The sequence below is a fragment of the Rhinolophus sinicus genome, chromosome 6 (genome assembly GCF_057876585.1).
Source record: "Rhinolophus sinicus isolate RSI-liver-muscle chromosome 6, RSI-T2T, whole genome shotgun sequence".
NCBI classification, from domain to species: Eukaryota; Metazoa; Chordata; class Mammalia; order Chiroptera; family Rhinolophidae; genus Rhinolophus; species Rhinolophus sinicus.
The window spans coordinates 24,300,987-24,317,404 of record NC_142506.1 but is presented as its reverse complement, the minus strand read 5'-3'; the positions used below and the strand labels follow the sequence as shown (position 1 = coordinate 24,317,404).

General features: G+C 36.0%; 1 protein-coding gene across 1 annotated transcript in view; it reads right to left on the bottom strand.

Moving 5' to 3' along the window:
- RSPO2 (R-spondin 2) overlaps positions 1 to 16,418 on the bottom strand; it is a 155,135-nt gene that overhangs the window by 41,937 nt on the left and 96,780 nt on the right. Inside the window, exons 4-5 of the mRNA XM_019750562.3 lie at positions 10,044 to 10,187; positions 7,763 to 7,951 (exon numbers count right to left, since the gene is read on the bottom strand). Coding sequence (XP_019606121.2) covers positions 7,763 to 7,951; positions 10,044 to 10,187 — 333 coding nt within the window. The remainder of the gene's footprint in view (positions 1 to 7,762; positions 7,952 to 10,043; positions 10,188 to 16,418) is intronic.

The window sequence follows — 16,418 nt, the reverse complement described above, 5'->3', positions numbered from 1 at the left end:
ACACATGTTTGTTGCATGGATGTTGTTGAACACATTGTCCACCATACTACTCATTGCTCTGGATGTAATTCCCCTTTTGAGAAATATGTTTAGTGTGTGTCTCCTCCCTATGGAACTAGGATGCTTTATTTACTATGAGAATTATTAATTTCCTCAATTCTGTGATGTAGGTCCCACCCCTCCTACACACATGCACACACTTAAATGTGTCTGAAATTGGAATGAGTATTCACGTTTGTGTTGTGTATATACATATGTATATATTCATATATACATATATGTGTATATATATTCTTATGCTCATATATGTGTGCTCTGTCTATATATATATATATATATACATGCACATATGTTTGTGTATACATACTAGTATATACAATGATTTTCTCTCCCAATGCTGTTATAAAATTGATATTCCATTTTATAATTAATCATTTATATTAAATAAGGAAAGAATCAAATATACTTTTCCCCTTTGTCTAGTAGGAAGACCAAGTCCAAATTTTCAACCAACATATATTCATATGCTCTATTTTCTTTGTCTGTCCTGAGCTCTTATTCTAAGTTTTTCCTACTTCTGATCTTTTAAATTTGTTTTTTTTAGCATGCTATCAAATGTCCTTTTACATTAAGTAATCTTTAATTCTTTGAGCAATAGGCAACATATAAGGGCATAACATCAATTATTAAATGTCTCTTGCCTATACAAGTTCAAATAGTTTACTCCTGGTTTCCAAAGTCTTCAAATATAAGAAAATAATACTGACACAGAAATATTAGGTCCAAGTATTATATAAACAGGTAAACTGTAAAGTAAAATCTACTGCCTTTACATTTTTTGTTTAAATTAATTGTAATAAGTTTTGCTACCTGAACCTTTTCCCCTCTCTGTTGCACAAATAATGTTATCATCTTAACCACTTCTGTATGATGACAACATGAATCACACTGAGGTTTTCGTAAAACTCTGTCATTATTTCCGTTGAAATATTTTTTGTCTGCCTCCTGATTCTGGAGGACAGCCACAAGTATAGCTCTAGGTCAATCCAGTAGCTAGAGAAGTATTTACCAGAAATCTCAGTGAGCAAACCGCCTGCGCTTTTTATCAACACCAGTGAAAGGTCCCAGAGAGGTGTCTGAGGAGAAAAATAAGTTGTTCTAAGAAACCATTAGGGGATTTATACTTGAGACTCTCTTATCTCATTTTTTTTTTTTTTTTTTCAGAAAAGGTCCCCTGTAAGGGGGTGAAAAATCTACCACTGACACCATGTGTGTCCTATTAAAGTTGTTTTTATTTTAGAGTGTTGTAAAAATTTTATATATTTTACATTAAGATCAGAGTAGCTTACTGCTGTGTAAAATTCATAAAAGAAAGGCCTCTTTGGAATTTTCCTGTCCTTGCCTTGCTGCACACATAATGCTGGACCTTCGGTGGCACTGTAGTTGAGAAATCCTTTTAACAAGTACCCATAAAAGAGACGAGTACATGTTGCTCCAGACTATAATTAAACGGGGTAGTAGAGACTCCAGATGGGAAGCTGTACTGAATGGCACAAAGGTGGGGCTTCTTTCACTTCCTCGCTCCCGGGCCACCCCCACCCCATCCCGGCAAGCAAGGCTGGCACCAGGACATGCTCAAAATGAAACTGTTGTCTTACAGGCCCTCCTTCAGCCTCCCTGTGATGGGTGCTCTGCACGCCCTTAGAGTTCTACGTCTAAGCACAAGACTGCACCTCGTTTTGCTCTCTCTGGATTTTCCATGAACTCCTATGCACAACACATTGGAGCCCACTTTTCTGCTCCTCCATTCTCTCAGGCCTCTTCCCTCTGAAATGTGACCATTTGTCCGTCTGAAAGAAGTCATTGCAAAAACAAAATAAAACAAAACAAAAAACAGGAAACAAAAACAGTTTCCAATAGTTATCACCTCCTCCACTTTCTAGCAAAAAGTAAAAAAAGTGAAAAAGTGGTGGGTGGGGGTTGCAGAGAGAGTGGGCATACTTCCCAAGACACCACCTAAAGCTCATTAAGATTGCTAAAGCAGGAATTCCGGACCCGTGAGCTACTGACAGAAACATTTGGGGGCAGGTAGATCGATCTTTTTTAAACATAAATGTAAGATAATTATTATACATTAACACTTAAAATGTGTCTGCTTATGGGTGGCTGTCCCAGTTTATAATCACTATAAAATAAACATTACAATTAGTTTTCATGTGTGTAGGGCACCTGGGAAACAGTAATTTGCTTAAAGTGACTAATACAAATCACTGATTTTTAAAAATCTAATAAAGTGTTCAGCATAGCAAACAGAGGGGCAACAAAAATTCCCTTTTAGATGCTGTCATCTTCATATAAAGATTTCAATATCTACCTTCCTGACAACTATGAAAGTTTCAAAAGAAAGAGGTTTTATTCTTATCCTTTCTCTTCCAAACTACTCTTGAGGTTGGCATGTATAAAACAGACCACATAAATTACATCTCAAATGTAAACAAAATGTACAGAAATAAAGAACATATGTCTAAAGCATATTTTCTTGACCCTTATCCTACTGAAAATGTGCTTATTTCCTGCTCTCAGTTTAATCCATCACAATCTACAACCCTCTTTAGTTATATTATCTAATACCTAGTCCACATGTTGCTGTCAATTTATATACAGAAAACAAAGATTAGAGAGGTCTTATTACCAATGCCTTTTAAAAAGTAGATGTTTACAGAGATTAAGGGTCTAAGTTACTAAATAATATTTTCTTTTGTTTCCTACCAAGTTAAAAGCCACTTTTTAATAAAAGCAGATAATGGTTAAGTAAGGTCTCATAAGAGGAATGAGTTATTTTCAAGTTGAAATAGCATATAGTAGCAGATTTTATATTTAAATTTTAGCACAGTCCTGAGAAAATACGACTAGGGCTTAAAGAATTGCACTAAATTGTTACTAACAACTGAGGTATGGTGAATTGAGGCAGGCCATGGGCAAAAGGGACAAAAAGCTATCTGAGCATATGTCAAAGCATCACCCAAATTACTTTAACAGTCTGACTGCTTAAATGTGTCCGAAAGAGAAAAACCACGCTGGGCACAGAGCTACTAGATGTGGGGGTGGGGCTCGGACCCCAGTCTTCTGTGCCCATCAGAGAGCAGAGATGAATCTGGGTGTGACTCAACACAAGGCAGTCTCAGCTGGAGGGCAACTTTCAAAGGCTAAGGATGGAAAGCAGAATCTTGAAGTCATACTTTTTTCCCCCCAACAAACTGAGAATTGATGACTGTAAAATTATAGAAGAAGAAATCTTAGGAGGGACAGCTGAACCAAAGCAAAGCCAGTGGCTCAGCACTTTGGCATTTATGAAATGACCTCTGGGGTATGTTTCACTAGATATTTCAAGTTGGAAGATGTTGGGAAGGGGTGGTGGGTGGTGATGGCAGGGTACCACGTTTTACAAAAGTATTTCTAGAGCAAAAGTAAAATGATGTGTCTGTTGTAGGGAGAAATCGTTTAAAGTTGGCTACTTTGATGTTGGACAACCATGGCTTCATCTTTGATTTTTATTATAAGTCACGAGGAAAAGGTACGGGAAAACTTGTGTTTCCTAGGCAGCAAAACATTGGTCCTTCTCGCGGCTCTACCACTAGAAACTTGTTATATATCACCTCTGGTCGATCAGTCAGAGCGTCCCGAGGTCTCAGTTCCCTCCTCTTCCCTAATATCCAGTGGGAGGATCAGGGATAGTCACATGATATAACCATTGAATCAATTGCTAAAACAATTTCCCTTAAGTCTTCAAAAGTTCTCCATCATTCAGGTCTTGAACCAAATGGTAGTCCCTCAATTTTCCTGAGCAGCCTACATAAAACATACAGGCTGATACTCCCACGCAACTTTCACTAGTTCATATGCTGCTTTATTTTTCTTCACAGCCCTTATCTCCACATGAAATCATGGGAATCATGCCATGATTCCCACTAGAAAAAGCTCTATAAGGACTCTGAACCATATTATCCCTAGACAAATGCTTGGTACAGAGCAGTTCTCAGTAAATAACTAATGGATAAATTAAAATTAGTTGTCATGAGACCTTACAAAATAATGAATCCCATTCAGAAAGGACTCAGGTTGAGGTTCTGTTGGTCAATCATGTGAAAGACTGAAAGATTACAGCCACCTCCAAATGTCAACATTTTCCCCTGTACATGAGCACCTTCTGACTTTGATTTTGTTCCACAACCATGATCTTGTTCTTCCATTTGTCATTTAAATATATAATAGGATGTCTATATTTTTTAATTAATATTTTGCCTAATATACAACATGGTTCAGACTTGAAATTCCTTCCATTCAAAAATGCAGGTTATATATTAATAGAACAAATTGGTCCCAACAGGATAAATTCTATTAATTAGTATACTCAGCGTCGGAGGAAGGGAAGACACATGTGCAGTGAGTACAGCCTTCATTTTAAGTAATCCATTCTTTCACACCCTTGTTTCCTGTACTCATTGCTCGATATAATTTTTCTCCCACTCACTGTTCATCTTTCCCTTATTTTTTTCCCCATGGTATTTTATGCGTCTCTCTTTTTGTCTCTTTCCTCTTTCTCTATCCTCCTGCTATCTTGGTAGCTAAAACAACAGGTCGTATGTGGATTTAAAAAGAGTCTTGCTTATTCTTTGAGGGTTGACTATCTGTGAGAAGGAAGGAGGAGGAATGAGAAGGGTGAAAGCTGCCAGATATAAAAGGCTTGGCAAAGGCCCAGTACAGCTGCTGAAAGAGTGTTCGGTTATTTGGTTGTAAAACAGTGCTCTTGGGCTTACAAGTCTCCTCCTCACCCTTCAACATGACAACCACAGAACCTACCCGTATGTTTTGGCAATTAATCTTAGAATCACTGGATTTTAGAACTGGACTGGATCTGAGAGCTTGCCTACCCCAATACCCTCAATTTTACAAATGAGGAAACAAAGGCCAAAAGAGGTTAAGTGACTTGCCAAGGGTCACAGAATTGATGACTTGACAGGGTACAGAGACTCAGATCTCCTGATCACCAGACCAGAACCCTGAAAAATGAGTGTCAAAAAAGCCCAAGAAATTCTACAGGTTATGTCATTAGAAATGAAAGAAAAGATAAGTAATCAAAAAGAAAAGTTTGGGAATGAACACTGAGTCACTGCAAATGTAAATTAATCCATGACTTAGGATATTTCCAGATATTCATTTTTTTAAAAGCAAATAAGCATATGACAATTAAGGGGAGAGTAAGCTAAAACATTGTATTATTTTATTTTTTAATCTTGCATCCATTTATTTTTACATTTGTAATAGTTTTTAGTGTAATATCTTATATACTTAGTGACTACTGCATTATGCTGACCTCTAACTTATGCCTTCCAGTAATCAAAAGCAGCTGATTTTAATGCGCTGGTGCTTTGGTGTGAAGGAGGTTAAGGCTATGTTTGTGTGCAATCAGGTTAAGACTGGCTCCAACAGGAGAAAAATCCATACATATGTTAAAAAGATCTGAAAAAAGGCCTGTATTCCCAACCTGATTACGACTTACATTTTTGCATGGTTTGTCAAAGCAGATCACTAAAATCAAATCAAGATGTAAAATGGGATAAAGTGGTTTTCTTCTCCATTCTTCCATTAATCACCGTGACCTACCAAAGAAAGAACTTTTTGCTCTCTCACCTGAGGCAAGGTGAGATACTCCACTGGAAGTTATGCCAATTTTTACCAATTGGTGCTCAGTTCCAAAATTAATTTTCTAGTTTTCATTTATTACATTTGTAAATAGAAGTTATTTTATTGCATAGTAATTTTCCATTGCTATCAACAATTCTATGGTAGTTACCTTTTTCGAAATCATAAGACAATAAAACAAATTCCCATATAAGCTTTTAGATCTACCCACTTTAAAGGTTACATAAATATTGAATGTATTAAACTGAAAATTTCAATTCAGGGATCAGAACAATATTCAGTCTCTCCTAATAAATAATACTTGGTAAAATTTAAAGACGAATTAAATCAGCGTTCATTACTGGTTCACTCATCAAAAAAAGAATATTTGCAGATGATACATAAGGATTTATTTTGGCATAATTTAAATTGCTGACAGTGTCAGGTTGTACTCTATTAAAGACAGCATACTGTTGTTGGTAGCACAGAACATACGAGTGCAATAAACATTATAGGTTAACAATCTAGCTGTTATCTACAAAAGTCCCAAGCAAGACTGGGGCGAGGGCAAAATAATTTGGGAGGGGAGGGGAATATGCTGGCTCTTGTTACACATAAGCATGTTTGTTATAGGAGAGCATTTTCAGGTTAATTTTTGCTATGAACGTAAACCACAATTGGGGGGCCACGTTGCTGGGAGAGACACAGGGGGAGGGTTGTTATATAAACAATATACAACAAAGGATGTCTTTATTTCCAATACCTAAATACATCAGGTTTGTTTTTAGGCACAAGGTTGCAGGTTAAATGCTCTCAGCTATCCAAGAAGTGGCTTATTAGTTTTGTAAGAAAATATTTTCTCATATTTTGACTGAAAAATACCCAGTTTAAGTGAACAAAACCATCCTTGTTAGTGAAAAGCAAACCCAAAAAAACTTTGTTTCAAAGACCCAGCAAAGCAAAGCAAAACTAACTCAAGAGGAAAAGCTGCGTTCCTAATAGTAGCTTCTGAATCTGGATCTAATAGTTCTCAAAGGCCGACTGGAGTCTTCCAGTCTTAAAAGTTTGTCTTCCTCCATGGATCATAGACATTCTCTATGAGGCAGCATAATACAGATATAAATCCATTTTGAGCAGACATATATTCTCTCTCTGGGCTATAACCACAAAGCTGCAAAATGAGGCACCAACAGCAAGAATAAAGGCAAAAAAAGTTTTGATTATTTTGTAGGGCAATTTTCCAAACGCAACTTCCTTTTTTGCTTTTCTATGTTGTGGACTAGAAAAACCCCAACTTCATCTCTGGTAATATAGCATCGGCTAGTGATAAATAAACAGTAACCAGCGATTACGCTTTAAGAATCACAGTGACAGCACTGAGAACTACATTTCAAACATACTGACTCAGCTTCAGCCAGCACCTGAGCTATGTACGCTTCTCCTAATTTGTAAATGGGCCTAATCCTGTTATTACAGAATAATTACTGCAAATCAGCACAATTACTACAAAGACATGAATAAACACACACATACCAGTAGCTGTTTTCTACAAATTATTATCAAAACAAAGAGAACCGGCTAATTGTGGTAACATTAAGACAATGTTTATTTCTCCCAGTGTTTGGGCAAGTTTATTTTAAGTTGTCATCTTCAACTAGCAATGATGCAGATGATTTTACAGATTCCATAAACCTTTCTAATCTAAACTCTTCTCAACTGAAAGTTGGCTGCTTCCCTCAGAGCAACATCTGCAAAGGCCTGATTTCATAAGAACTCGCTTTTATGGTACATTAGCAAAAAAAAAAAAAAAAAAAGAAAAGACACACTTTTAGAAATCTCAATTTAGAAAGCTCATTTGTAGTGCACTCCTCTAAATTATTATCAAGTTATCATGAAAGTAAATGAAATATTCACTCTATATTCTTCACAATTTAACCGTTTATTTCTAAGTAAGTATAACGTGGAACTTTACCCTCGCACCAATGTTATCAGCAGGTTTCCTTCATGGATAATTACTCTTTATTGGGAGGGAGGGTGGTTAGGGAAGAAGAAAATTCAGAAGCACACAGCCCAAACTCACCTCCTGGGCAGTGCCTCACAGCCATCTTACATCTCCTGGATTCAGCAATGGTTGGACATGGTATCGTGTCTTTTGCTGGTTTTTTGACAATTTGCCGTGTTCGGGTTTCCAGACCCCATTTAAATCCACATGTGCGATTATTTCTGCTACAAGTTCCCCATTCACTCCAATGACCAACTTCACATCCTTCTAATAAAGATTAAAAAAAAAAAAATACAAACACAATAACAGTTTGGTATCCATTTGCTCCACTGTCATTAAATTTATATAGCAGTGTTTCTCCACTACCCTTACTCCCCACCTTCAGATACCAAAAATTAAGTTGTAAAGCCCACAAAGACCTATATTCGCCTTTCAGGAACTTTAAGTCTTTGGGTTACTTTCATCTACAATATACAATTGCCACATAAGTAGTTTAAAAACTATTACTTTCTATTTGTCTTAGTTCATTTTTTCAAGAGATGTTTCTGGTCCAATCTAAAGACACTGAAATATAGAAAACCTATAGTAGGAGATATTTTCATACTGTGACAGAAGACAAAATTTTACAGGTTAATTCTGAATGTCCCTACTGAAACATAAGCGTGCTAGCTTTATTATGGAAGTAAGTATTTGGTGAAAAGGATAGGATGTTTGTTTTGCATTTTCTGATTATCTCAATTCTTTCAATAGGTGTCTGGAAACTAACTACAGTAAGTATTTCTTATCCTCTAACTTCGTGCTGTACATTACTATAGTTTGAAAAGTAAACAAACATGATCAGATATTGAAAAGTGTATGTTTTTCCTAGATATGTAAAAGCTTTTAGTATTCCCTTTTGGAAATTCATATAGTGGAAAAGCAGGCTCCCCTCGAACCCATTGGGATGGGGTGGGGGAATAAAAGGACAAAAATAGGCAAAGTTAAACTTCCTCATCAAATTCACCATTAAAAAGCCCCTTCACACTAGCAGATGAGGATTCAGGCCCAGAGCCTACACACAATCTTTCAGCATTCAGGATCTCAGTAGGCATGGTTACTCTAAGATTTTTCAAAGGTAAGATTTGTATTCAGGGTAATGCATAGAACTCAATTTGTAATGTGTTTATATTTAAGGGTTTCATAAGAGTTTCCACTGAACGTTTGTAATGAGCATGGGTCTTGCTTCTCAAAAGCCAACTCAACATTCTGAATATGCTCTTCTAGTGACTTTCTTATTTTTTAATAGGGTGTTGCCTGTATGAATGTATTGACTCATATAAATAGGATCATAAGTACACATTTCTTAAAAAAATCTTTCATTTTAAATGTGTTTTCTGCAAGCTTTCAAATATATAATTATAGACTATTCTAGCAATATTTTTACAGAAAAAAAAGTTCTCAATTTTCTTGTAAGTCTCCATTTTAAGATGGAAAGCCTCACTTATAATACATAGCTCCATTATATATCATATCAGATGTGTAATATGTCAAATAAAATTCAGGGGTTGGTGGTTAAAGGGATGGGAATAGAAAGAGGATTCCATTACACCTAAAAATAGATTCAGGCATTCATCAAAATGTAGGTACTGACAGATGTTTAAATTTTAATCTGTAGTATAGGAACCAAAACTGTATAAAATCAGTTAAAAAAAAAAAAAAGTGGTATAAAATCCAAAAACCAAAGTATTTTTCGAACACTCAAAAAATATAAAATTTATGAAATGTGTATTCCTAACTGATATTATAAACAATACATATGTGTATATTAAATTACGCATTCTAGATATCTAAGTTTAGTAAAATTGTTTTAATACACTTTGCAACATGTAATCAATCATCAACGAAATATATTTCACCCAAAAATTTTCTTTCCAGTTGGTATTTTAAAAAATAAACAGCTAAGCAAGAAGCTCCATAAGTAATATACATAACAAAAGTGACAGAATAGTTAACCATATGGTACCGCTTGAAATTTGTTTTCTCCAATAATTCATTAGATAATTAAGAATTTATTAGATAACTAAGTTACTAATAATTTATTAAGAAATGGATGTATTACACATGATAAAAATGTTATTATCAGCATTTTAATAGTTTAACCTAGCAAATGCACAACTAGCAAATTGCCTAGCAAGATGTAATGTATGAGACTACCCAAAGTTACGATGCCTAAGAATTCAGACAGTCAGCAAAAAACTTAAATAATTTTCCATTCTAATTAACAAGATTTTGTTTTTAGGTTGAATATATGCATTTTTTTTTCTTTCAAGAAACAGGTGTTAAAAGTTGAAGTTTGAAAGTTACATGAAAAGCTACTCACCCACACATTCCATGGTTTCATCTAATGGTGCAAAACCATCTGGACATTCATCAAAGCAACGGCCTCTATGCAAATAAAAGCCTACTTTGCACTTGGTACAAAAGTCTTTGCTAAAGCAAGAATCACAGTTTTCTATTCTGCATCCTAAAAGCAATTTTAAAGAGAAAAAGAAAATTTCAGTCAAAGAAATACCCTTCTTTTGCAAATAAAACTTTCATAAATGCATCAGTCAGCTCAATCGAAATTCTAGTGGTCAGAGAAATATGTGTTCAACTCATTTGTTTCCTAATGCCATCTCATTCTAAATCATTCCTACCTCTTCCAACAGCTTACCACATCAATAAACTAAGACAAAATTCTAGCCCAAGGCCCTAGGCAGCATTAGACCCTTTAGAAATTTTTGCAGCTCTAAAATGGAGTTAACAAAGGATTAAAAAGAAAAAGGAAACACCCCCACTACAAATTACATTGCTGCTGGGATTGAAATCTGTTCTGCTCTTCAAAAGAACTGCAATGAAAAACACAAAGGGAATACTCTAATCAGTATCTTCTGTTCCAGGACAGTAAATTAAAATTTTGTTTATGTTGGTCAATGCTGGCATTTTTTTTTAAACATACAATGTGCCAAAGGCTTTACATGCATTTCCATTTAGTCTTTATAATAATCCTACAAGGTGGGCAGTACTAGCCCTATTTTGCAAATAGGAACCTGAGACTAAAAGAGAGAAAGTCATATACTGTGTTTCCCCGAAAATAAGACCTAGCCAGACCACCAGCTCTAGTGCGTCTTTTGGAGCAAAAATTAATATAAGACCCGGTCTTACATTATATTATATAAGACCCGATCTTACATTATATAAGACGGGGTCTCATATGACCCCGTCTTATATTAAAATAAGACCGGGTCTTACGGGTCTTATATTAATTTTTGCTTATATAATGTAAGATGTCTGCTACATCTGGGTTTGAATCTTAGCTGTGCCCTTAGCAGCTCTGTGACTCTGGACAACTACAAGCCTCTCTGAGCCTCCATTGCCTTCTGTATAAAATAGTGATGTCACTGACTTTACAAGGCTATTGTGAGAATTTGTAATAATATATGTAAATTGACCGGCTCACCCAGAAGCAATAGAGGATTAGAAACACATATTTTTCCACTATACAACACAATTTACAACAAAGTGTAAAAAGAAGCAATCATTGTGCTCCCTTCGGCAGCACATATACTAAAAAAAAGAAGCAATCATTTATCTTGTACTCTAGGTCAGATTCCCTTGTAGGCCAGTAACATCTGGGCCAGACATAATTGACTTGCAGAAGTGAAAATATACTCTAAATTACTCTTCAAAGAGAGGAAAGAAGAGAAGATTGGAGGATTGTTTAATTGAAAGGTCAGGTTTTCGACAGATAATAGTACATTGTTACTCGCAACAGATTTAACTGAAGGTAATTAACAGCATGTAAAGCTCTATGAAACTCCACGGTATCACTTTTATGCACTGAACAAGGCTCTCAGCGCCAGTACTGTATGTGGAGCTTTAATGGTTCAGAAAAGCTCTAAAACATATAGTTCCTGCAAGCGAAGAAATAATGGAATAGAAAATGTAACTAAAATGTGAAATCACTGAATATTCAAATTTTGAAAATTGAGTAAGTAGAGCCAGAAAGTAGAATTTAAAGGCCAAAAAAAATTTTTTAAATAAAAAAGGTCATTAAAATTACATGATAAAAAATGACAGTTTCTAGTCCTATAAAAAGAAAACGGCAACTCTTCACTTTCAATTTTGAGTCTAAATAGGTATTCGTGTATTAAATGACCACCGTGAAGCAGCTAATTCAACCTCTAAAATGTTACCAAATTTACATTGGAAATCAGTGGGTGAAAGTCCATAGTCAAATTACAGTATTGCTCTTTTGGGGGGACACAGAACAGTTTATCACTCCATAAAAGGTTCATTTGTTGTCTAAAATGCTGCAACCTATATTTTAATAAAACGGTGGTCTATAGCTGGTCAGTAGCTTCTTAATCATGGTCAAAATACATGACCATCATATCCACAAATTATTGGTTTTCTTACTACATTTTTTTTTTAAAGCAAGGAGCCCTTCCTGTTGGCAGAATTATTTCCTAAGAAATAATAATAAACATCCTAAAGATAAAAAAAAAAAAAAAAAAAGAAACAACTAAAGGATGAAAGGAATAAAGCATTTATATTTTTAAAAAGAGGACTATACACTTCATAAATTAGCTGTTATCTACAAGGTCTGATTTTTCTTTAAAATACAACCTTCACCAATAAGCTTTTGGGCCAAAAAGTCATAGTAATAAGCATTTGGAATTAATTTTACAAGGTCCCTTGCTGGTCTTTATTGTTACCTGTAACTAACTCCCTTTCCTCATTTCATTCTTTGCTCCTAATATCAGCTCATAGAACGTAGAATTTCTAAAATTCCTATCATGCTCTGTAAAGTCCCTTAGGACTTCTTCAGGCATGAATCCTGCTAGAAGAAAGCTTAATTGTTTGTCCTCATATTGAAGTAGAATAAAAATCTGATGAATTCAAATTGTAGAATACAATAAACAAGAAAAAGCACGAGATGAATTATAAGCAATGACTGAGAATAAGCTCTAAGACCTATAGTGAAGTAATAAAAAAAAAAAAAAGCAAGTTGCAGGATATCTGGAGGATGGTGCAATAAAATTGTGTGTGTGTGTGTGTGTGTGTGTGTGTGTGTGTGTGTGTGTTATGAAGTAGCTTGGAGAAGTTAATTTGGGAAGAAGAGGATAGAATTTTGAAACATGTTAAAAATTATATATATATATATATACGAATCTTTTATCACTGTAATGCATTTATGTATTAAAAGTAAAGCAGAAAAAGTTATTTCAATACACATTTGTGACCTACTTGAATTTACAGAAAATAAACCTATTAATGTTCTAAAATACCTTCCTTTTATTGTAACAGACTAGAATGAACAAAGGAATATTATCCCATCCCAAATTTTGCGTGCAGGAAATTACACCTCATATTAGATAACGCTGAACCTGCTTTAGCCTGCAAAATACACAGCCATTTGACCATCTCAACAGCATCCTTTGTTTTCATATGTTCAATGGCACTTTTCCCTCACTCAAATCATAAGGAAAGAAAACTAATTTTTTTTATTCGATAAAGTATTTAAACAAAAGCTTTGATTGGTGCCAAGTCCTAACATCACTAGAAGCTCTGCTGACCTGCGTGGTCTCAGTCACTCTTAGCCACAACATAAAACCAATGCCAGCAGCCCATACATTCAGCCTGAACTGACACAACTCATCTAATCACAGACACCTTTGAACTGAAAGCTTTTCAAAAGCTAGCAACTGCATAAACCACCTACTCTGGAAACCTGTATCTTGACATACTTTAGCACCTGAAAACCTTCCTTTACCAGCTCCAGGTCGGTCATAACCCCCTGCCCTGTTCTGTTGTTTCTCCCAGAACTAATTCTTCTGCTTTGGAGAAACCAGACCCCACAATTTGTGGGGCCTCATAGTCCTATACTTCCCCTCCCCACCCCAGTCTGTAGCTATTCTGCCCAAAATTTCCTAAGCTTCTTATCCTTAAATAATTGGGATTTACATCAACTCGATTAACTCATTTTTTAATATAAAAGTAAAACATTCTCATGATAAATAAAAATCCAAAACAATGCAGAATGGTTTAAAAGAAAACACAAAAATACTCTTCCTTATGGGAATGTCATATCAGGCCTACTCCTCAGAAACAGCCACTGCATTAACAGTTCAGGAAAATCTCTATGTCAATTTTATACATAAATGGGTTTTAAAACACCAATGGGATCATTCAATAGACTGATAAACCTTTGAAAACTCTAGACTGTGTAAGAAAACAGGTATCTTAAAGTTTGCTAAACATGGGTCTTTTCTATAAAAATCTGGGCTTTAAGTCCTTGCTCAGAAATATAAGACCTGGGTTTAGCCAACTTACATGCTTCTAAATTACATGCCTCCTCAAAAATGTAATCCGCAAAATGAGGACTGCCAATATTGGTTTAAGCAAACTCACTGTCCAAGAGAAACCATGTCCAAATGCAGTCTGACGGCGCTGTCATTTGGCAAGCGGGGCTAACTCTGGCCAAGAGACAAAAAAACAGGCTCGGGTACCCTTCTCCTGTCCTTCTGTAGTACCCATACAGGTTCCATTAGAACATTTTTCAAATTATACTGTAGTTCATTTCACAGTTCATTCCAAACATTCTCCAAAAACATCGTCTTGTGCCAGACCCTGAGCACATAAAATTATAATACCCATTCCCTGTGCTGGAGGTGCGAACGCCAAGGAGGGGGCCATGTGGCACTTTCAGGGCATTGCAACATCACATAGCAGATATTAGAGGCATGTGCTGGGTACATCAAAGGCAGAGAAGACAGATCCATTTCTGCTCTGCCATTACACTTGATTATTTTTCAATCTGTGACTTCCTTGTTTCTAACACAGTGCCGGACACATGGTGGGGTTTTAATGCTTGCCAAGGGAACTCCCATGAACGCCACTTAGCAATTCAATGTCTTTATATTTAAAAACTCATTTGAATTCTTCTTGTGAGACTGCTTGCACATGCACTCTAACTACTTTCAACATAGAAAGAAAAGTTGGTTGGTTGCTGTGAAGGACTACAAGTCTTATTGGAGGAACCCATAAACACCTGAGAACAATCATAATAGAAAACGTAAATATCGAAGTGTGACTGGTACTATGGAAATCGGAACCTAGCTGCGCAGGTTTTAGAGAGACATGGGGAAGAGGCGAGTTCTGGCCAGGGCAACTCCATTCATAATGAGGCAATGGAGAACTTTCACATGGCTTGTAAATGACCCCATGAAGAGTGGCTTGAATGAACTGGAGGTTAGGTGGAGGGGATGGTTACCCAAGATTAGATTCCTGTGTGTGGGGAATCTCACTTTGTATATTACTTAGTTTCAGAAAAGGAGGTAAAATTATAAATATTTACACTTTGCGTGGTTTTACGTGTTTCAGTCACAATTAAAATGAAGTTAGGTTCAAGATGAGGGCTTGCTCTAACTATAAAGAGATTCTTGAGCACGAGAGCAACAGGACTAAGATAGTACCTAGCTTGTTCCCTCATTTTGACTGGTAAAAGCCATGAGGAGCCAGGCATCGTGATGGACAGCTAAAGGCACAGATGAAAAAGCACTTCAGGATCTTCAGTCTACTAAAAGGAAAGGTACCAAGCAACGAGGAAATAATGTGACCACTCTGAGGTATATACACAGTGAGCTGGGGAGTGCATATTTTCAGGAAATTAAGCTTCCTGAAAGCAAGTAGACAGTGGAGGTGTGGAAAACCGCTGAGACACCCAACACTCTAAGAGGTAACAATCATAGGAAAAGGAGCTACAATGATTCAATAGAACTGAAAAACTGAGTTGAGGGGACGACGAACACAGAGAAGCCAAAGATTCACAGTTTATGCCCTCGTCCTTTGGTCCCTCAGCACTCTGAGGGCCTTGGCACACTGGGAGAGTTACTTTTGTTTATCCTACCAGCAAAATCTAGATGACAAGAACCATCTCTTAATTGAATACCTTGGCATGGCCAACCATTATAAACAAAAAAAATTAAACCCTTAAATTGAAAGCAGAAGAAAATCAACCTTTGTTAAACTCAACTGTGAAAATAATGTAATTTTATATATTACAATCAATTATTGGAGAAAGGGAAGAAATCAATCAGTCACACACTGAGGACCCCATTTCTGTTATTTCTTGATCATTAGGTCTGTGGGGTGCTTTTTAGCACACCCCAAAATCTCACTGATTATAGTTCCTCAGCTGCCCGCTATGGTCAAGCTACCAGCATCTCCAGGGAACGTGACAGATGCTGACCCCCACTACAGGCATTCAGTCTTCAGATTGCAGTTACAAGCCTCAAAGAGCATCAAGCCAACCCCTGGAAAACTCTATAGGTTTCTCTACTCAGTGCATGCTAAAATTTGAACAGAAATTTTGAGGACAGGTTGTTCCAAAAGACATTTGAAACTAAACGTTTAGCAATTTTTTTTACATGGAAAGTAGTAGACTGCACAACTTAATATGAGGTTTCTTAAAATTGTTTAAATAGTTTTAGCTTCTCTAACAACTTCAAATACTGCTGGTTATCATTCCTTCTCAAAACTTGCAATGCTTTATAAATATCCCTAAATAAAGTTTTTAAGTGTTATGTTACTAAAATCATGTATTTCTAATATATGCTATTTCAGTCATCCCATTAGGCTAGGGACTGATGAAAACTATGACCTAAAATCTAAAATTACATTCTTTGTAGTATGGTCTAGTTACACGCAGCTC